General features: G+C 27.4%; 2 protein-coding genes across 4 annotated transcripts in view; one reads left to right on the top strand and one right to left on the bottom strand.

The window, feature by feature from the left end:
- LOC136088464 (uncharacterized) lies at positions 1–1,490 on the top strand. The gene is made up of 2 exons (XM_065812207.1): positions 1–1,034; positions 1,116–1,490. The coding sequence occupies exons 1-2, from the start codon at positions 593–595 to the stop codon at positions 1,448–1,450; spliced, it is 777 nt and encodes a 258-aa protein (XP_065668279.1). The 5' UTR covers positions 1–592; the 3' UTR covers positions 1,451–1,490.
- A 2,645-nt stretch (positions 1,491–4,135) lies between these two features.
- LOC136088947 (receptor-type tyrosine-protein phosphatase alpha-like) overlaps positions 4,136–17,414 on the bottom strand; it is a 165,485-nt gene continuing 152,206 nt past the window's right edge. For all 3 annotated transcript variants that reach the window (XM_065814232.1, XM_065814231.1, XM_065814233.1), the window contains 4 exons: positions 13,722–14,032; positions 5,567–5,709; positions 4,383–4,518; positions 4,136–4,277 (listed from right to left, as the gene is read on the bottom strand). In XM_065814232.1, the coding sequence (XP_065670304.1) occupies positions 4,203–4,277; positions 4,383–4,518; positions 5,567–5,709; positions 13,722–14,032 (665 nt within the window). In that variant the 3' untranslated portion in view covers positions 4,136–4,202. The remainder of the gene's footprint in view (positions 4,278–4,382; positions 4,519–5,566; positions 5,710–13,721; positions 14,033–17,414) is intronic.

The following is a 17,414-nucleotide window of genomic DNA, read 5'->3' on the forward strand; positions in this document are numbered from 1 at the left end:
TGAACCTAATGCCTCAAAAATTATTAAGGACAAATCTTTCCAGTTAAATGAATTTTATAAAAACGTTTTATGCAGCTTTCAACAAACACACAACAAAGGAAAAAACAAGGTTGTTGATAAAATTCAAAAAGATGTTGTATTTGTTCCTGAACCGTGGGAACTAATAAAAAAGATTTGTGAACACAGAAAACTTAACCCCTACAATTGCTTAATAAGAGTTGGTATTGATGGAGGTCAAGGCTCACTGAAAGTCATAATGAACATCTTCAACCCAGAAGAGCTACAATCAGAGAAAAGAAACATGAAAAATACAGGGGTCAATACAGTTCTTATTTTGGGTCTTGTACGTGGAGTACAAGAAAGTAACTATAATTTGGAGAGGCTTCTTAAGTTACTTAAGCTAAATGAGCTAAAATACACAGTAGCAGCTGACTTAAAGCTTATTAATTGCTTACTGGGCATTTCTGTAAGTTAAACATTAATTATTTTGTGTAATTGCATAATAATTTATAAAAAGTTATTGCTTTTTATTACTTTATCAACATTTAACTTATTATTCAAAGTCTTTTTTAATACTAATACTTAAAGGCACATGGGGGAAAGTATGCTTGCTGTTACTGTGAAGGTGAAAAAAAATGACAAAAATGGAAAGTTGAGGACTTTTCAAAGTTTGACTAGTTGGTATCAGAAATTTAGTGAGGATGAGGAACTTAATAAGGATATGAAAAGCTATAAAAATGTTGTTCGACTATGCCTAATTGAAGAATCTGGAGAAACTCTTGTTATTGATAAAGTTCCTCCTCCTGAATTACATTTGTTTGAACATATTGTTACACAAATAACAGATGTTTTGATGGCTGAGGAGTCAATTAAAAAATTCCTAATTGGTAAAACTGTAATTAGGCACGGTTACAATGGAGGAGGATTTGATGGACTTAACTGTCAAAAAGTACTTTCTTGCTTGGATGAACTCATAACTATAGCTCCACTTCTGATGATACCTTGTATTGAGACTTTAAGGAAATTCAAAATCGGTATGCAATCAGTTAATTACTTTTTCACTTATAGTTTATAAGTAATTATAAACATAATTCCTTAGAATTTGTTCATTTTAGTGACAGAAGGATGTTTTGGAATGAAGCTATCTCTTGAGTTCAGCAGAGATATTCAGGAATTTGTCTCTGAAATGTGCAACTTGCATAAGTATCTGATAGAACACACGACACACAAGATCTGTCTAGGTTGGAAATTTCACATCATACAGTCACACCTCGTCATGTTTCTTGAAAGAAAAAACAAACCCTTGGGTATTTTCAGTGAGCAAAGCTGTGAAGCTGTGCACAAAAACATTAACAAGACAATGAAAAGATTTGCAGCTTCGGAGCTGAGCAAATGCCATGGAGAAAAGCTTCGTAAAACGGCCGTAACCTACTCTAGTATGAGGATGTGAATAATTTTATATACAGTACTAAATATTGGATTATTGTAAAATAAAGAAGTAATCATGAATAAAAGATATTTGAAAGAATTAATACTTTGTATTTGTCTCAGTGTTGTTTCATTCTAGTGATATTCTTAGTTTATAGATAGTTGAGACAGAGGGTGGATTCTGTGTTTTTGTTTTGTCTGAGAAAGCTAACTTCCAAACATAAGATAAAATCCAAACATTTATATGTTTATGTCAAATAAGGATGTTTTGCATATTATTGGGTTGATTGGAGCCTGGGAACAGTAACAACCCTAATTTTTTGCCCCCCTTGCCCCAAACGTGGGAGCAACGAGTAAGAAAAAATTTTTTTTACTATTCTTAACTAAGGTCATTATTTATAAAAAATTTTAAATTTTGTGCAATAATTTTATAGCGTTCAAAAATGATGGCCATTTAAAGTTTTAACCCCCCTCAATTTTAGAGGGTTACAATTTTAAGATTGACATAATTCTTGAACTATAAAAGATTTTTTCATAAAATTTGAAATTTTTAAATTAATATGAATTTAGTTAAGAATAGTTTATAACAAAAATTATGAACTTGTTGCTCTCCACTTTAGGGCAGGGGGCAAGATTTAAAGGGCTTTTTAGTTCCCAGGCTCCAAATATTTTGATATTTTGACAAAACTTCCTTGTTTTGACACTAGTATAAACATATAAATGTTTGGAGTTTACTCTATGTTTATAATTTGGTATCTAAAACACCAAAAAACGCATGATCCACTACTGAGTTAAAATTTCTTTTGCAAAGCGATTATTTAAAAAAGTGTATAAATCCAAAAAAGGAACGCTTTTTATTTTGTTTTCAATGGAATATATCTCATGCCCACCCAAAGTATTGATATCTTTTGAAACATCTTGAGTACCATTTAGGTCAACCTAAAACCTCTAAATTGAAGCAGTGCTAATGACTTTGATAAAAAAAAAGTCAATAAACATCAGCAACTCAATAAGGTATTAAACCGTGTAGCGAAATCTTCTATAAAAAAGGGGCACCAGAGTCGAATTACCATTAAAATTACTCGTTAACATTCAGTATACGTGGCCTTTCTCTTGTTTTAGATAAAAAAAGTTCTACTTATCAGAAATTATTAGTTCTACTAATCATCAGAAATTATATAATTTGAGCCCGATAATAGTAGGAATATATAGGTTTTAAAAACTTTATGACTACTTTAAATATCTAAAAAATAATTTTTAACACCTGTGTAAAATTAAAAACATTCTTTGTTGAGCTTAAACTTTTCAACTGCAAATTGTGGTTGAAAGTTTTCTTCTTAGAGTTTACATTATTTTCTTCTTTTTAGTTAGTGTTTTACTTTTATAATGTCCCTTATATGAGCTTTGAGCAGTTTACATTCTTGTTTTAACTTCTCATCGATGGTCAAAACTGGAGTCACTTCTTCTCTTTAATTCTCTGATTTTTCTTAGTAAAAATTTGTCAGTTTTTAGAACAATTTATTGTCCAATCATAACTTTCTTAAAGCTTTTTTGTCCAATCATAACTTTCTTAAAGCTTTTTCCTTGAATATAACATAAAATAAAAATAAAAGTTACGCCTAGAGATATTTAAACAATTTGAAACACAAGGATATCAACCTCTTTTTTTCTGGTATAAATTTTCAAAATGAAATTTTTTTGAGAGAAATCACCTTTTTCTTAAGCTCTGATGTTTTGATAAAAACTGATTGTAGATAATATTTGAAGTGACAAAGAGAAACTGAAGTTGAAAGAAAAGTCACGATCTTTTATTCTTCATCATTAGTTTTGATTAAAACGAATACAATTACCACAATGCATTTCGCGTTAACTGGTTTATGGGAAAAGTTTTTTCAAAATTTTTGATTGTCGAAAGTATTACTAATAAATAAAGTTGACTCAAGAGATTACAGGGAGCGAAATCGACATTTTATAACATAAGAATTGATAATCTAAACAAATGATAGGATCACATGACACTTTCTATCTATTACAAAAAATAAATTCTTACTAGAAAAGAAATATTATATCTTAAACTTTTCTAATTTTCTAAAATATGATATCATAAACATTTCTAAGTATGTCTTTTCAAGATTTATTGATTTTACGACATTGATGTAATTCGGAATTCAGGGAATATGTCATGTTGTTGATGTAAACAAAGATGAGACCTTGTGCGATGAATATTTGATTCACTTATAATATACAAATTTTTGACTCACTTATGATATATATATATATGATTTACGTACTATAAAAGAAAAAGTAATATTACATTAAAAATTTTTTCTTGTAAAAAAACTCATCTATAAAAAGTTATAAGTAAAAAATACATGAATTTAAAAATTTAATATAAAAATATATTAAAAATTTTTTTCTAAAATTTAAAAAACTTAATAAAGTAATATTAAAATATTAACATAAAACACAATACAAGTATATATTAAGTATATATTAAAATATAATACACTTTCTTTATTAAAAAAAAAAGAAAAAAACCAAAAAAAAACAAAAACAAAATAATAACCACAATATAAGTATATATTAAGTACATAAAAGTATATATAAAAAATATAATGATTCTACCATCTCTATAAAAATAATAATAATAATAATAATTTTACCATTTGACAATAGTTTTTTTTAACAAAATATATAAATATAAAAATAGAGATGTAACAATATCTTCTATATTACAAAAAACATGATACAAAATATTCTTTTTCCATTTGAATTTATTTAAAATTTGAATATGTGGAAAAAGTCTCCAAATAATGCTTCACCAACTTATAAACAAATTCATATTGAAGCTAAAAAAGAATTTAAGTTACTATAAAAGAACTTAATTAATACCCAAGAGATTTTATTAGCCGTTATACCAAATAACTTTAAGGTATCTTCGCACAAAAACTTACCAAATTTTGAACAAATTGAGGCTGTGATAATTGAGCTCTTCGCACAACTTGAAATACATCAACGAGTTCTTCTATTTGAGATTGTTCTATTGCATTGATGCATGAAATAAAAGTACCGGAGCGACTTACACCGTTGCTATAGAAATTCAATTAGGCAAAAAAATACTTAGTAACGCTAATTATTTAAATACTTGAAAAAATAACGCAAATGTTGAAAATAACGGGTTATGGATAAGTTTTTAAACTGGCCTTATTTTTGGAACAAAATTTTTTATTTAAAACACAAAACTGAAAAATAATAATAAAAAAAAGTCTTATTAAAGTATTTAAAGAGGAAAAGAAAAAAAAAAAAACGAGACACCATGTCTTCTTACATGGTCAAGTTTTTCCTAACACCTAAAATATGGTTTTGTACAAATTCAAGATCCATTTTGTCAAGACAGATAAATCTAGATTTCAACTCATTAAGATTCTTTGCCTTCATAAACTTTATTTTTTCGCCTTCATAAACTTTATTTTTTAAGTTTCACTAAAAGTTTTCTATTGGCCGTGATTTAGAGACATTTGTAGGATTGATCTATCTTGGTACAAATTGGTATCTTGTTAGGATTGATCTAACTTGGTACAAAAATTGATTTTTTGCTTATTTAGGTAATTTACAACGCTCATTTAGGTAATTTACCACGCTTTTTGCATAATGAGCATATGCCACGTCTGGCCAAAATACACACTCTCCTGTACTATAAAATTTATTTATTAAGGTACCAAATACTTTTTAATTATGGTTTCCAGGTAGACTGTTTGGCTCAATACCATTCCTGAAGGAATAAAAAATGGCTTTGATACGCCTTTTGGGGAAAAACAAAGTCAAACCAATATTTTTTTTTCATATTTGGCTTTAAAATCAAAATTTACATGCAGGGGAGAGCTATGAAATGGTAAGCAATTTTTTTTTTGTTTATCTGGATTATTTCCCAAAACTTTTATGAATCGTTCATAATATTTTCATATTTTTCCATTGTTTAAAAATTATTAAATAGATATATATATTTTTGATTTTGCTTGAATGCAAACCTTGTACATTTCTAGGCAGAGATAACTTAACATTAACTCCAGCCTAAAAACTTATTTTTAACCCGTTATAACAAAAATATGCGCAAAAAAACCCCACACAAAAGTATTACTTGCAAACAACAGCAATGATATCATTTCCTAGAGATTGTTGTGATTTTGTCACTTCACTAATCAACTGTAAAATAAGATCAAAACTTGGTAAACAGTTCTCCGACCAAAAGCTAAACTCAAGCATGCACATGATGGTTTCACTCTAAAATATTACTTCGTGTCTTGAATAAAAAAAGTTAAGTAAAAATTCTTATTAATGAGATTGAGAGTTTCATAAAATGATGGTATTTTAAATAAATACTTATATACTTAAAGTAATATGGAAATTTAATTCGGTTACACATCAGTAACTGATTTATAAATTAAAAATCAAACATCTATTTGTACAAACTTACTTTTTTTGTATATGTTTGTGTAACTTAATAATACTTTCTTTCTTGAAATCTTTCTTAAATAAAATTAAGTTTAAAGGTTTTTAAGGAAATCGTTTTATTGAATTTAAGAAAGCGTGACCAATAAATTAAAAGAAAATTATATGGAAAAGAAGAAAGTACAGTTAATGAAAAAGTTTATTTAAAAGCTTCAGTATATGTAATTCATAATTTTTTTAGTTTATTGGTTACAGTTATTAGTTTCTGTAAGTTATAAATTATAGAGTTTTTATAAACTAAAAAACCTAATGTTTCTTAGAATCCGATTTATTTTCAAGAATTGGTTAAAAAAGAACTTGAATTAAAAAAAATTAATTTATTTTGTTTTAATTCAAGTTCTTTTTTAACTAATAATTTTATATACTGTTTTTTTAATGATATATGAAGTAGATTTTTTATATACAATTATGTAACAGTTATGTATATCTTCAATAAATATTTAATTTAAAAATTACACATATATAATTTTTTTTAAGGTAAAACTAGAATTAAATTAAAAATTTTTTTTTTCAACTTTAACTAATAAAAAAAGTATTAACTGAAATGGGTAGTACTCAAAAAAACAAAAAAAAGAAGGCTGAGAAAAGAAAGTAATACATGTCAACTAATCCAAGGAGGATGGCGTTTCTCCTATAGTGCACAACCAATGAGCTTCCAATAAACCAGCTAGCAACCATCAGAAATATTCAAAGATACATTCAGTTTCTCAAATCTCCCCGGTAGAACAAATAATTACTTTTTAATATATAAATATACTATAAAACAATGATAAAATTTAAAAATGGTCTACTTTAGACAATACATATTTAATCTAATATCCGCCCCCCACCTGTTTAAAATTAGAGGCAATGAGGCAAAAATTTATGTAAGAACAAAAAAACCATTATGATAAATACTTGTCTGTTTTTATTTTAGATCACTAAGATTTCAATCTACAAAATTGATAGAAGCCTGCTCTCAGAAACTTGAGAACAGGGATCTGATAATCTACTAAATGTAATAGACACTTGAAAGAAAACAGAGTTTCAAGATTTTATCATTAGTGGATTCAGTGTCAGAGATAAGATATTGAAGCCCCATAATAAGTACATAAATCTGCATCATCTCAAACCATTGAACTGGAACTTTAGTGATAGCAACTTATCTATGATAAAGAATGAGTTTTTAGAGGAGAGTAATGCACACTTCAATATTTCATTGGCAAATTTTGAACAAAAAGTCAATTAGGGTCGTTTTTGTTGTGAGGACGCCAGAAGGATATTCAGTTTTATTTAAATCAAAAAGGAGAGCGAAACATGTATATTACAGGAAAACTGGATGAAGTATTACAAAATTCAGTTAAAAATAAAAATATTCGGCTCAAGAGGATGGAGCAGGTAAAAGATAAAATCCAATGAACTTGAGGATTTTTTTTGTTCATCTGGAAATGATTTAGAATTGGAACTCAGTTTCAATTCTTCAGATGATGAAGATTTACCTAATAGATTCAGTCATTCTACTAATAGATTCAGTCATTTTACTAATAGATTCAGTCATTCTACTAATAGATTCAGTCATTCTACTAATAGATTAAGTCATTCTACTAATAGATTCAGTCATTCTACTAATAGATTCAGTCATTCTACTAATAGATCCAGACATTCTCCTAAATCTAAAATAATAATAAGAATAATTGTTGAAGATCTGGTTGAAGGTACTGCTGTAGTTTCTGCCCGATACAGAATAGGTATATGCTCACAAACTTCATTAATAGCTACATTTTTAACAAAGCTGGTGTAAATCTAGAAGATATTAATCTATCAAAAAGTACAGCCCATAGAAAGAGATTCAAGAAAATTGACACATTAGGAGATAACCTCAGGCAAGAAATTATAACTACTTTGAAGAGAAAAAAACATTCATTTTGATGGAAAGAGGATAAACAGATTGAAGAAGATCTAAAAATAACAGTTTCTGTATAAAGAATAGCGGTCAGTGTTACATCCCTTTATATGGATGACGCAGATGACATACTGCTAAGTGTTGTTTAGACAACAAGTTCCACACAGTGACCAGGCTGAATCAAATTTGAATCTGCTAGAATACTTTGACATAGTAGATCAAATAATCTCTGTTTGCTGTGACACTACTGCATCTTATACTGGAATATCTCTAGAGTTGTTGTTATCCTTAGCTCCATTTCTAATGTTCCACTTACATGGTTTCTCTGTAGAAAACATATACAAGAAATACCTATCTCGCACTTTATGGAGGCTTTGGCTGGAGAGAAGATGAAGAGCCCAAGAAAAGGGCTGAATGTAAAACTCCAAAAAAATGGTGTTTATTCAAGAAAGAGGTTGATAAGATAATTGATCTAGTTAGGTTTGATTGGAGTCAGCTTCAAGTTGAGTCAACCCTTTATGAAATTGCTAAGAAAGCTCAGGAGTTTGGAAAAGAGGCCCTTACATCAAAAACTTTTGTGAGGAGTGATAACAGGAAACTATGCTAACTATGTTTTCTGTTTCGGAGGAGAAGTACTGAGATTTTGTTTTCATCAAACTGGAGCCTGCCATGAAATTATGTACATTGAAAAAAATTATGTACAGTATATTGAAAAAAAAAAGTGTAAGTATAATAAATAACATATAAATAAAAAAATATAATAAATATTAATGGTAACAAAATCTTACTCTTTAGGTTTATGGTTGATGCTTTACACATTCTTACCCTGAAATAACATATAAGATCACCATGATTATGAGCAAAGTGGAAAAAAAGATGGAGACAGCAGCTTTCATCACATCTGTCTGGTATGCACATTGGTTTCCTACCTACCTAAAGACGTTCTTGGTTGCAAATTTACCTTCAAATGACCTTGACGCTTTCAAGAACATTTTTTGCATCAAAGATAAATATCTGAATCTTGGTTCGGCTTTGGTTGCTAGTATGCAAAGACATAACTGGTACTTGACTGAACAGTTGGTGCTGCAATCTCTGGCTGATAAAGATGTAGAACAGGAGATGAAGAAAGAGGTGTTGAATAGATTAGTTCAAATGATGTTCCTGAAAAGTTCAAGATTGGAAAATCTGAGCTACCACTGAGTCTATAGAGCTTTTGGGAACTGGTAGGTCCAGAAAGTTGGCTACTTGAAAACTACTGTTGAAAATTGCAGAAATTCCTGATGGTGAAGTAGAGCTTTATACATTCTTATACATTCTCTGGATAAAGGAAAAAGCCCTAAAGTTGTTAGATTTATTAAAAAAATTTATTAAAAATTTGACTTATGCCAACGATGTGTAGAGGATAACATACGTCTTATTCAGGACTTTGTAGGTGGATACAAATCTGACAATATGCAACAAAATTTAATGATGGTGGCCAGGAACAATAGAAGAAGTTTAAAAAAGATCTTCTCAATTCCCAGTTTAAAAAGGTATAACTTATTATTCCTGAAATACATAATTTTTGACACATTTTTGTATTTTTATTAGGAAAATGTATAAAATTTCGATTTTTATCAAAAAATGGAATTTTACATATTGCTGAAACTGTGGTCCAAAAGTGTTTTTATATACATATTTGCAATCAGGGGACACTAGAAAATGAGAAAAAATTGCGTGCACATAAAAATTAAAAAAAAAAGTGTAAATTTGAGACACCCTAATGAAGAGTGATAAATATTTAAGTTGACAAAATAAGAAAAATGGAATAAATAACTAATTATTATAAAAAAAAAAAAGATACTAATAAAGTACACTGGAGATTTTCAATTAGTGATGTGCCATCGGCTAATGCCAATTGTGGCTAATGCCGATTGTGGCTAATAATAGGTTTAATGTATTTATTTACATATATTAGTATTATAATAATATTAAGGATTTAAATTACATATTTAACATATTCCTTTTCATCAGAAGTGATTCGACCTACTAGCCTATGCTATTGGTAACCAGCAACCAATTAATCGGCTAAACCATTGGCCGATTAATCGGCTGATGGCATTGGTTGATTAATTGGCATTGGTCGCTGCATTGGTATTGACTATTAAGCCAAACTAAACAGGTGCATAGGCACACCTTATATATGCAAGTTGCATACCTAATATTAAGATATTACCTTTGTATACATACATTAAACTCTATAATTAGCCTTAATCGGCCTTTGCCGATAGCACATCACTATTTAAAATACATTCTTGCTTTTGAAAATTGTATTTCAAAAGCAAGAATGTATTTCTTTACAAACAGGATTATTAATAAATGGAAGTCTAACCAATGATATTGTTACACATCCTGTAAAATTCAAAATCAACTCGCGTGAAAGAACCAAAAAAATCTATGGAAGTATTATATAGACCTTACAAGTATATTAAGAGGTGTTTTTAAAATCTTTTAATTTTATCCTAGTCAGCTTTTTGCGTTTTGACAGGTGGATGTTGGATTTACTTGGATTTGAGATGGCTAACTTCCTAACATAGCAACTTGGGATTAAAAATACACTAATGTTTTTGCCCACTTGACCCCATCAAGCAAAATAATATTTTTGGAAAAAACTATTACATAGTCCTAAAGTAGACCAAAGCACTTTGATTAAATTTTAATTTAATTGAAAAATCTCTTTGAGTTTAAAATCCTTTACTATAAAATTTGCAACTCCTGCTGTTTAAGAAGATTAAATTTATCACGTGGTCACTACTCTTAAGCACAAAAAAATTTTTGGATTAAATTAATTTTTTAAATAAATTTGGATCTAATTTAAAATGTGGTAATTTTTTTACAAAAAATCTTCAAGAGGTCAAGATGGAAAATATATTAGGTATTTTTGTGAAAATAGCACAAAATGTTGTAACAGAAATTTTACCACTATTGTTGGGTACCTTAATTACTGTTAAGCTCTGATCCTCTGTCATCAATTCCAAGTTTGACAGGATGATTATAGTTCAACAATCTCTGTTCAAAACCAGTTTGTTAGTTATATCCTTCAAATTTCTCCTGTGAATAACTTTTTTTCTTCGAAGTTGACATCTGAAAGTTGACATTAATTATGCAATATTTTTCCAGCAGCATTTTTAAAATTTTATATTAAAATATTTTACAACAGTTGAACTCCTGTTGCTTTGTGGAGAACTGAAGCAAGTTTTCTCATTAACATATTAGTTAGTTCAGAGGTTTTTTTCTCATTACCATGTTAGCCATGTCAACTGCATGCTTAACAACTTATTGATCTCAGTGCAGATTGTGTAATACTATAAAATATAGTGTAAGCTGCTGAATGTTTTTTCAATTCACATTTTAAACTACTTTTCATTAAATTTAAATTTTACAATTAAGCAGATAAGACAATCACATGATGTTCATGTTAAAGACTTAACAACCATAAAGAAAATGTAGAGAGGTAACAATGAACATGTTACATCTCAAACATCTTATTTTTGTAAAAGAGTTTGGCATGAGTTGCAAATACCATGTAGAACTTATTTGTCTGCATGGTATTGATCTCATTTATTATGAATTTTTGAGCAATTGCAATAATAATATCATTTAAATATGTAAACTTTTTTTTTTTAAATCACATTTAATATTATTCCAATTACCCTTAAATTGGGAGTAGCCCCTTCAAATCAAGGGGGTTGTAAAAAAATACATGGTTGCTGATACTAAACACCAAGAGATTTTTTGATAAAATTTGAATTTTGTTAAAAAACTTTGTTAAAAGTGCATAACTAATGGTGTATTTTTATTGCCCAGTTCGATGTGGTGTAACCATGATAAATATATTAAAGTTTTGAGTTAGCACCATGCTTGGAAGTTAGCCATCTCAAATCTAAATAAATTCAAAATTAAATAAATAAATGCTAAAAATTAGTGTAAATGCTAAAAATCTCAGGTAAAATTACAAAGTTTTAAAAGCACCTAAGATTCATAAGATTTATATAATGCTTACAAAAGATTTTTTTTGTTATTTTCAGCTTAAGTTGATCATAAATTTTACAGGGTGTGGTCAATACTGTTAATGTCAAAGCTTTTAAAACTAAATTCGTTGAATATAAGAAAGGCAACTCTACATAAAATTTTTTTCTTTTTTTAATTCAATAATTATTTTAATTTTTAGTTTGCTGCTAAAGTCATGTATCTTCGTCATTTTAGTTCATGTAAAGTCGTGCATACATGTATCTAAAGATCATGTATGCACGACTCACATACTACCATATGTAGAGTTGCATAACCTACATGTTATCATATGTAGAGTTATCATATTTACTATTGTTTAAAGTTTTATTGTTTTGGTTTTTTTTAAACTCAAAATCAAATTGCATTGTTTTTGGTTTTGAATTATTATAATAATTATTTAATATATTTTTTTATATTTATTAAAATTTGTATTATCATGATGATGATGGTGATGATCATGATGACCATGACCAACTTCTTCAGCTGTCTTTTGGAACCAATATTGATTCCAAAAGACACTTTTTTTTAGTTTGCAGATTTCAGAGATTGAGGAAAAATCAATATTAAGAGTGTCGGAACCATAGAATGAAAAATCAATATCAAAGAAAAATCAATATAAGGGTGTTGGAACCGCAGAATGAAAGCATAAGGATTAACATGAATAAGACATTGTTATGCATAGTAAAGCCAAGAATGAGCAAGTAAAAAATACTGGAATGTGACTATCTGGAGTGTGCAAAGAAAATAAACAGAAAATAAAAAAGAATACATTTTATTTATTTTTCAGTTAAATATAAACCTTTTTATTATTTTAATTTAGACAAGTAAGAGACACTAGTAAATTCTTATACATACAAATACTAATGTGTAGTGTCACCAGCAAAGTACATATATCAATTTATAGTGGTTTGATACACAATGTAAAACAATGTTACAATTAACATGTTGTCATGACTTTAGATTAAAAAAAAGTAAAACAAACCACTTGTGATCTTTTTTTTTTTGTTTTTGTTTGAGTTCTTAACAAGGCTACAACTTATTTAACTAAAAAAAAAAATGCAATCTTTCTTTTTTCTAATTAAATAAATACTTTCTTAAAATGGGGGAATTATAATGTGGAATTATTCACATAATGATGACTATGTTTTTTCTTTAGTTTTTTCAAAAAAGAAAAGTTTTCTAGAACAAAGAATTTTTGCAGTTTTTTAAAGTTACTACACTGAAACATTGTGCAAATCAGTTACCAAAATAGTAAGCAAAAAAAAAACTTTATTTAAATACTATAAAGTTTTTAATAAAAGCTCTATGATTCAAACACAGTATTTCTTACTTCATTTCTTCTTAAATTTTTTAATTTTATTAAACTTTATAATTCAATCACAGTTTTCTTCTTTAATTCATTATTTTTTTAATTTTTTTTAATAACCTAATGATTAAAAAATATGTTTTTATAGATTTTTTTTCTTCCTCAAAACAAAACTTATAATAACACCTAAAGTTTTTGAAAAATAAAAATAAAAATAATCAACTATGTTTTTTACTAAATAATAAATCAGAAATCAAGTTTTTTAATGAAATGATATCAAGTATTCAGCCAGAATATTATTAATGAAATAAAAGGAAGCATTCAACCAGAATATTATTAACAAAATGAAATAAACCATCCTGCCAGCATATTATTAAAAACTTGTCCTTTAAACTTACAAATGTTAATTGATCAATTTTGATAAAAAACCAAGCATTCCGAAAAAAATTTCAGAAAAATAATTCAAGAAATGTATCTAAGCAAGCCAAATATTTTTTAGTTGAAAAAACTACATTCAAATAGCAATCTATAAGTATAAAATTATACCTCAGTAGAAACACTCAAGTTTCTTTTTATTATGGATTCTAACTTCTCTTCAGCAGTCAATTTTACAGTGATACCATTAAGTTTTAAATCACAATCCGATGGATAAAATTTATAATAAGATTTTCCTTTTTGTTCACAGTGAGAGGTAAGGTACACTATAGTTGAAACATTAAGTTTCTTTAAAACATCCCAAAACTCTGTGACAGTGGTTTGAAGTGGACATTGAGTTGCAATAAAAGCTTTCTTTCTTTTATAACCATCAACAAACACAGCATTCAGGTATGGTTCACTAGAAACCAATGCATCCTCTCCTATGAAACAAATAATATTTTATAACTTTATATTAGTGGTCAGTTTTCACATTACAACCACATTGATAAAACTTATTGATTCATTGTAAATTTACAGAAAATAGTTAGGTGTCACTTATAAAATTACAAACTATTCAATGAAGTGACACCTAAAAACAAAAAAGCACAAAAAAACAAAAAGAAGAAAAAGAAAAAAAACTAGTAGAAAACTATTTAAGAAAAACGAAATTTAATTAAAGAAAACAAAAATAAATAAATTTAAAAAAGTTATATGTAAAAAAAAATTAACAAAATAATGGTAATAGAAACATTAATAACAATGTTAAAATAATAATAACAATAATAAAAAAAAATTACTAATAATCTCTAAAATTATATATACTATTAGAAAATAATAATAAAAACATAAAAAATCATTATAAAAATAATGGATTTAATAATGGTTGATTAAAAAATCATTACAATATTAGAAACATCACTCATATTGTAACAAACTAGTTAATGTCAATGACACCTAAAAACATGAAAGTCACAAACAAACAAACAAACAAAAAAGAATTTTGTCTAAATCGATCATGAGATCATGATCACTTTACTAAAAGATGAAATAGCAAAAAACCATTGTTTTTGTCTCCAGTAATCTTGGATATGAGGAAGTTTTGTTATTCCCATGGCTAAACAGATTGGTATAAATACTTTGATATCATTTGACGTAACATCAACCCATACCACTCTATGCTTTATAGGAGAAGATTGTAACCTTCTTGAATGGTATTTATTTGTTCCAGTGACAAGTTTTTGTATTAAAGCATTATCAAAGAACAATTCAAAGAGATGGATTGGTTTGATCTTTTCATCACAATTAGGTATTGCAGATCTTCTAAATGTTGGTCCTGGTGTTGCCATAAATGGAATAATAGTTCTAATAATTTTAATATTTTTCCATTTTCTATTTTCCATTTTCTATTTTTCCATTTTCTATTTTCCATCTTTACTAATATTTGGCTTCTTAGCCTTAATGGTATAAAGTTGATTACTTATTTGTTATTTACGGATTTTACTTTTATTATTTACAGTACCATTGTTATCAGCAAATGCTATTGTATAGAGTCCAGTATTATCATTAGTTCCTGAATTAATAGTAGAAAAGTCCACATCTATTTTTTCTATTCTTCAACATCTGAAGAACACACATATTCTTCAGATGTTGAAGATGAAATTATTTCTGATAATGATGACCGACTTACTGACAATGCCATTGTCAATGGAGCTGTTGTTAAGCAAACATCAGTTTTATTCTCTTGGAATTCGTTGTCTTCAGACTCTGAAGACTCAGAAGACAAATCACTCACATCGTCCGTTTCATCAAGGATTTAAAGAGCTTTATTTGGATCATTTATAATGCTATTTCTCAAAGCCATCTGTGCTGAAAACGTCTAACAATTACATATATTTTTGTCAATTATCTTTAGTGTTTTAAACATGAAAACTATCTGTGAAATAAAAGTTCCAAATTTCCTAAGTTCAATTTATATGTCTAGATGCGCAAAAAGTTAATATTTAAGACTAAATAGGGTTGAACTGTAACTTTTAGAGAGGTATTTTATTTGGTATATCAAAGACGAACATATGTACGCCTTCGGCACGAAAGGGTTAATATGCTTATTACATATTTCGAGAAAAATGCAATTAAAAAAAAAATTAATAGCAGAAACTCTTTGTAAAAGGTTTTTTGAGACTAATAATTTTTATGAACTTTTTCAGAACTCTATGAAAATACGTATTCAATAACGTTTGTAGACATCTAAACAAGCTTATTTTGTAAAAAAGTTAAAATTAATTTTTTTACCTTAAGGCATTTTGTAAAATGGCTGCAGTATAGATGATGCAATGAATAAAGTTTAAATAAGATAATTAGACACAAAATTTAAAAGCTCTAAACAAAAGCCACTAAACCAAAAAATTAAAAGTAGTTGCAGTTCAGTGCACTTAAAAATTTTAAGTATAGTATATCAGTGTTTGCAAAGAAACATATAAATCGTTTTTTAATATAAACTAATTTTTTTTAAACTTTGTAGTATAGACATGTTTGGTGCTTAACCATCCCTATATAAACAATATATATAAACAAATAATGTATATTGTATATAACTGTAAAAAATCCACTTATATAACTTTTTATTCAGGATCGTATGTAATATAAGTAAACTTTTTTAATAATTACAAATCTTCTTTGCTCAAGCTGTTTTGTTTTGATTTTTTGTATTTATGTTATTATATTTAAAAAAATTGGCAAGATTGAAAAAACTTGAAACATATTGTCTCATCCAAGTAAAAAATTTGAAACTTCAATTTTAGATTTGCCCTCTCTTGATAGTTTCTGATTGCTAAAATTACATCATCTATTTCTTAGTCCATTAAAAATGATAGACGAGGCTTTTTTGTAAATCATTGAAGCCACAATTTTTTTGCCTATGCGACATTACTTTGTGGCCAAAAACTAGAAAAACAAACTAGAAATAAGATTTTATCTAAATTTTTTAAAATTTCTATTAAAGATATATGGAAAATATTTTTATGGGATATATTTTAATAAAGACAAAAACTATTTATTTACTACTATTGAAAAATACAATCTCTTATCCGTGAAATCATATATCTGTACCAGTTTTATATATTTTTATGCAATTGTATGCAACAAAATTAAAATTAATCAAAAAGTGTAAGATAAATGCAAATAGAAACTTGACACATAAAAGTTTAATTTGCCACAAACTGACGTCGATGCGCAAAAATTTTTTGGGTTAGCTTTTAGATTAGCGTTTAATAGCTGAGGATATTATTCTTTAGTTTTTAATTATAATCATAAGAATAAATTTTTTATTTATGACTTAGTGGTCTAAGATCTTCTTAGCTCCATTTGTATAACGTTACGTACAAACGCCTGTAAGTAAAGATGTTTAATCTTTAGCATATGTTGAGTTTGCAGGCATTATATAGAGATAATCGTGTATAATATATCTATAAAATGTGAAAGTTTTCAGAAATCTTTTTTTGCTAAATTACTAAGCAAGATTTAAAAAATTTTTTAAATTTTTTAAATCTTGCTTAGTAATTTAGTAACCAATATAGCGTTCTACTGTGACAATGCTTGCAATCAATTCAAAAGCAAGTCATTTCAAAAGCAAGTTCTAGTCATTTCATTGCTCAACTGAAAATCAAATTTTCAAAATTTTATTGAACTTAACTTTTTAGTAGTAAAAAACATGGAAAAGTTTGGAAATGAGTGGTATTGGAGCCACATCGAAAAGCTGAGTAAAAAATTTAATCATTAATAGACAAATATCTGTGAAGAACACAAAAGAATTTCAGGGTGCATGCA

Source organism: Hydra vulgaris, chromosome 12, assembly GCF_038396675.1.
Source record: "Hydra vulgaris chromosome 12, alternate assembly HydraT2T_AEP".
NCBI lineage: Eukaryota > Metazoa > Cnidaria > Hydrozoa > Anthoathecata > Hydridae > Hydra > Hydra vulgaris.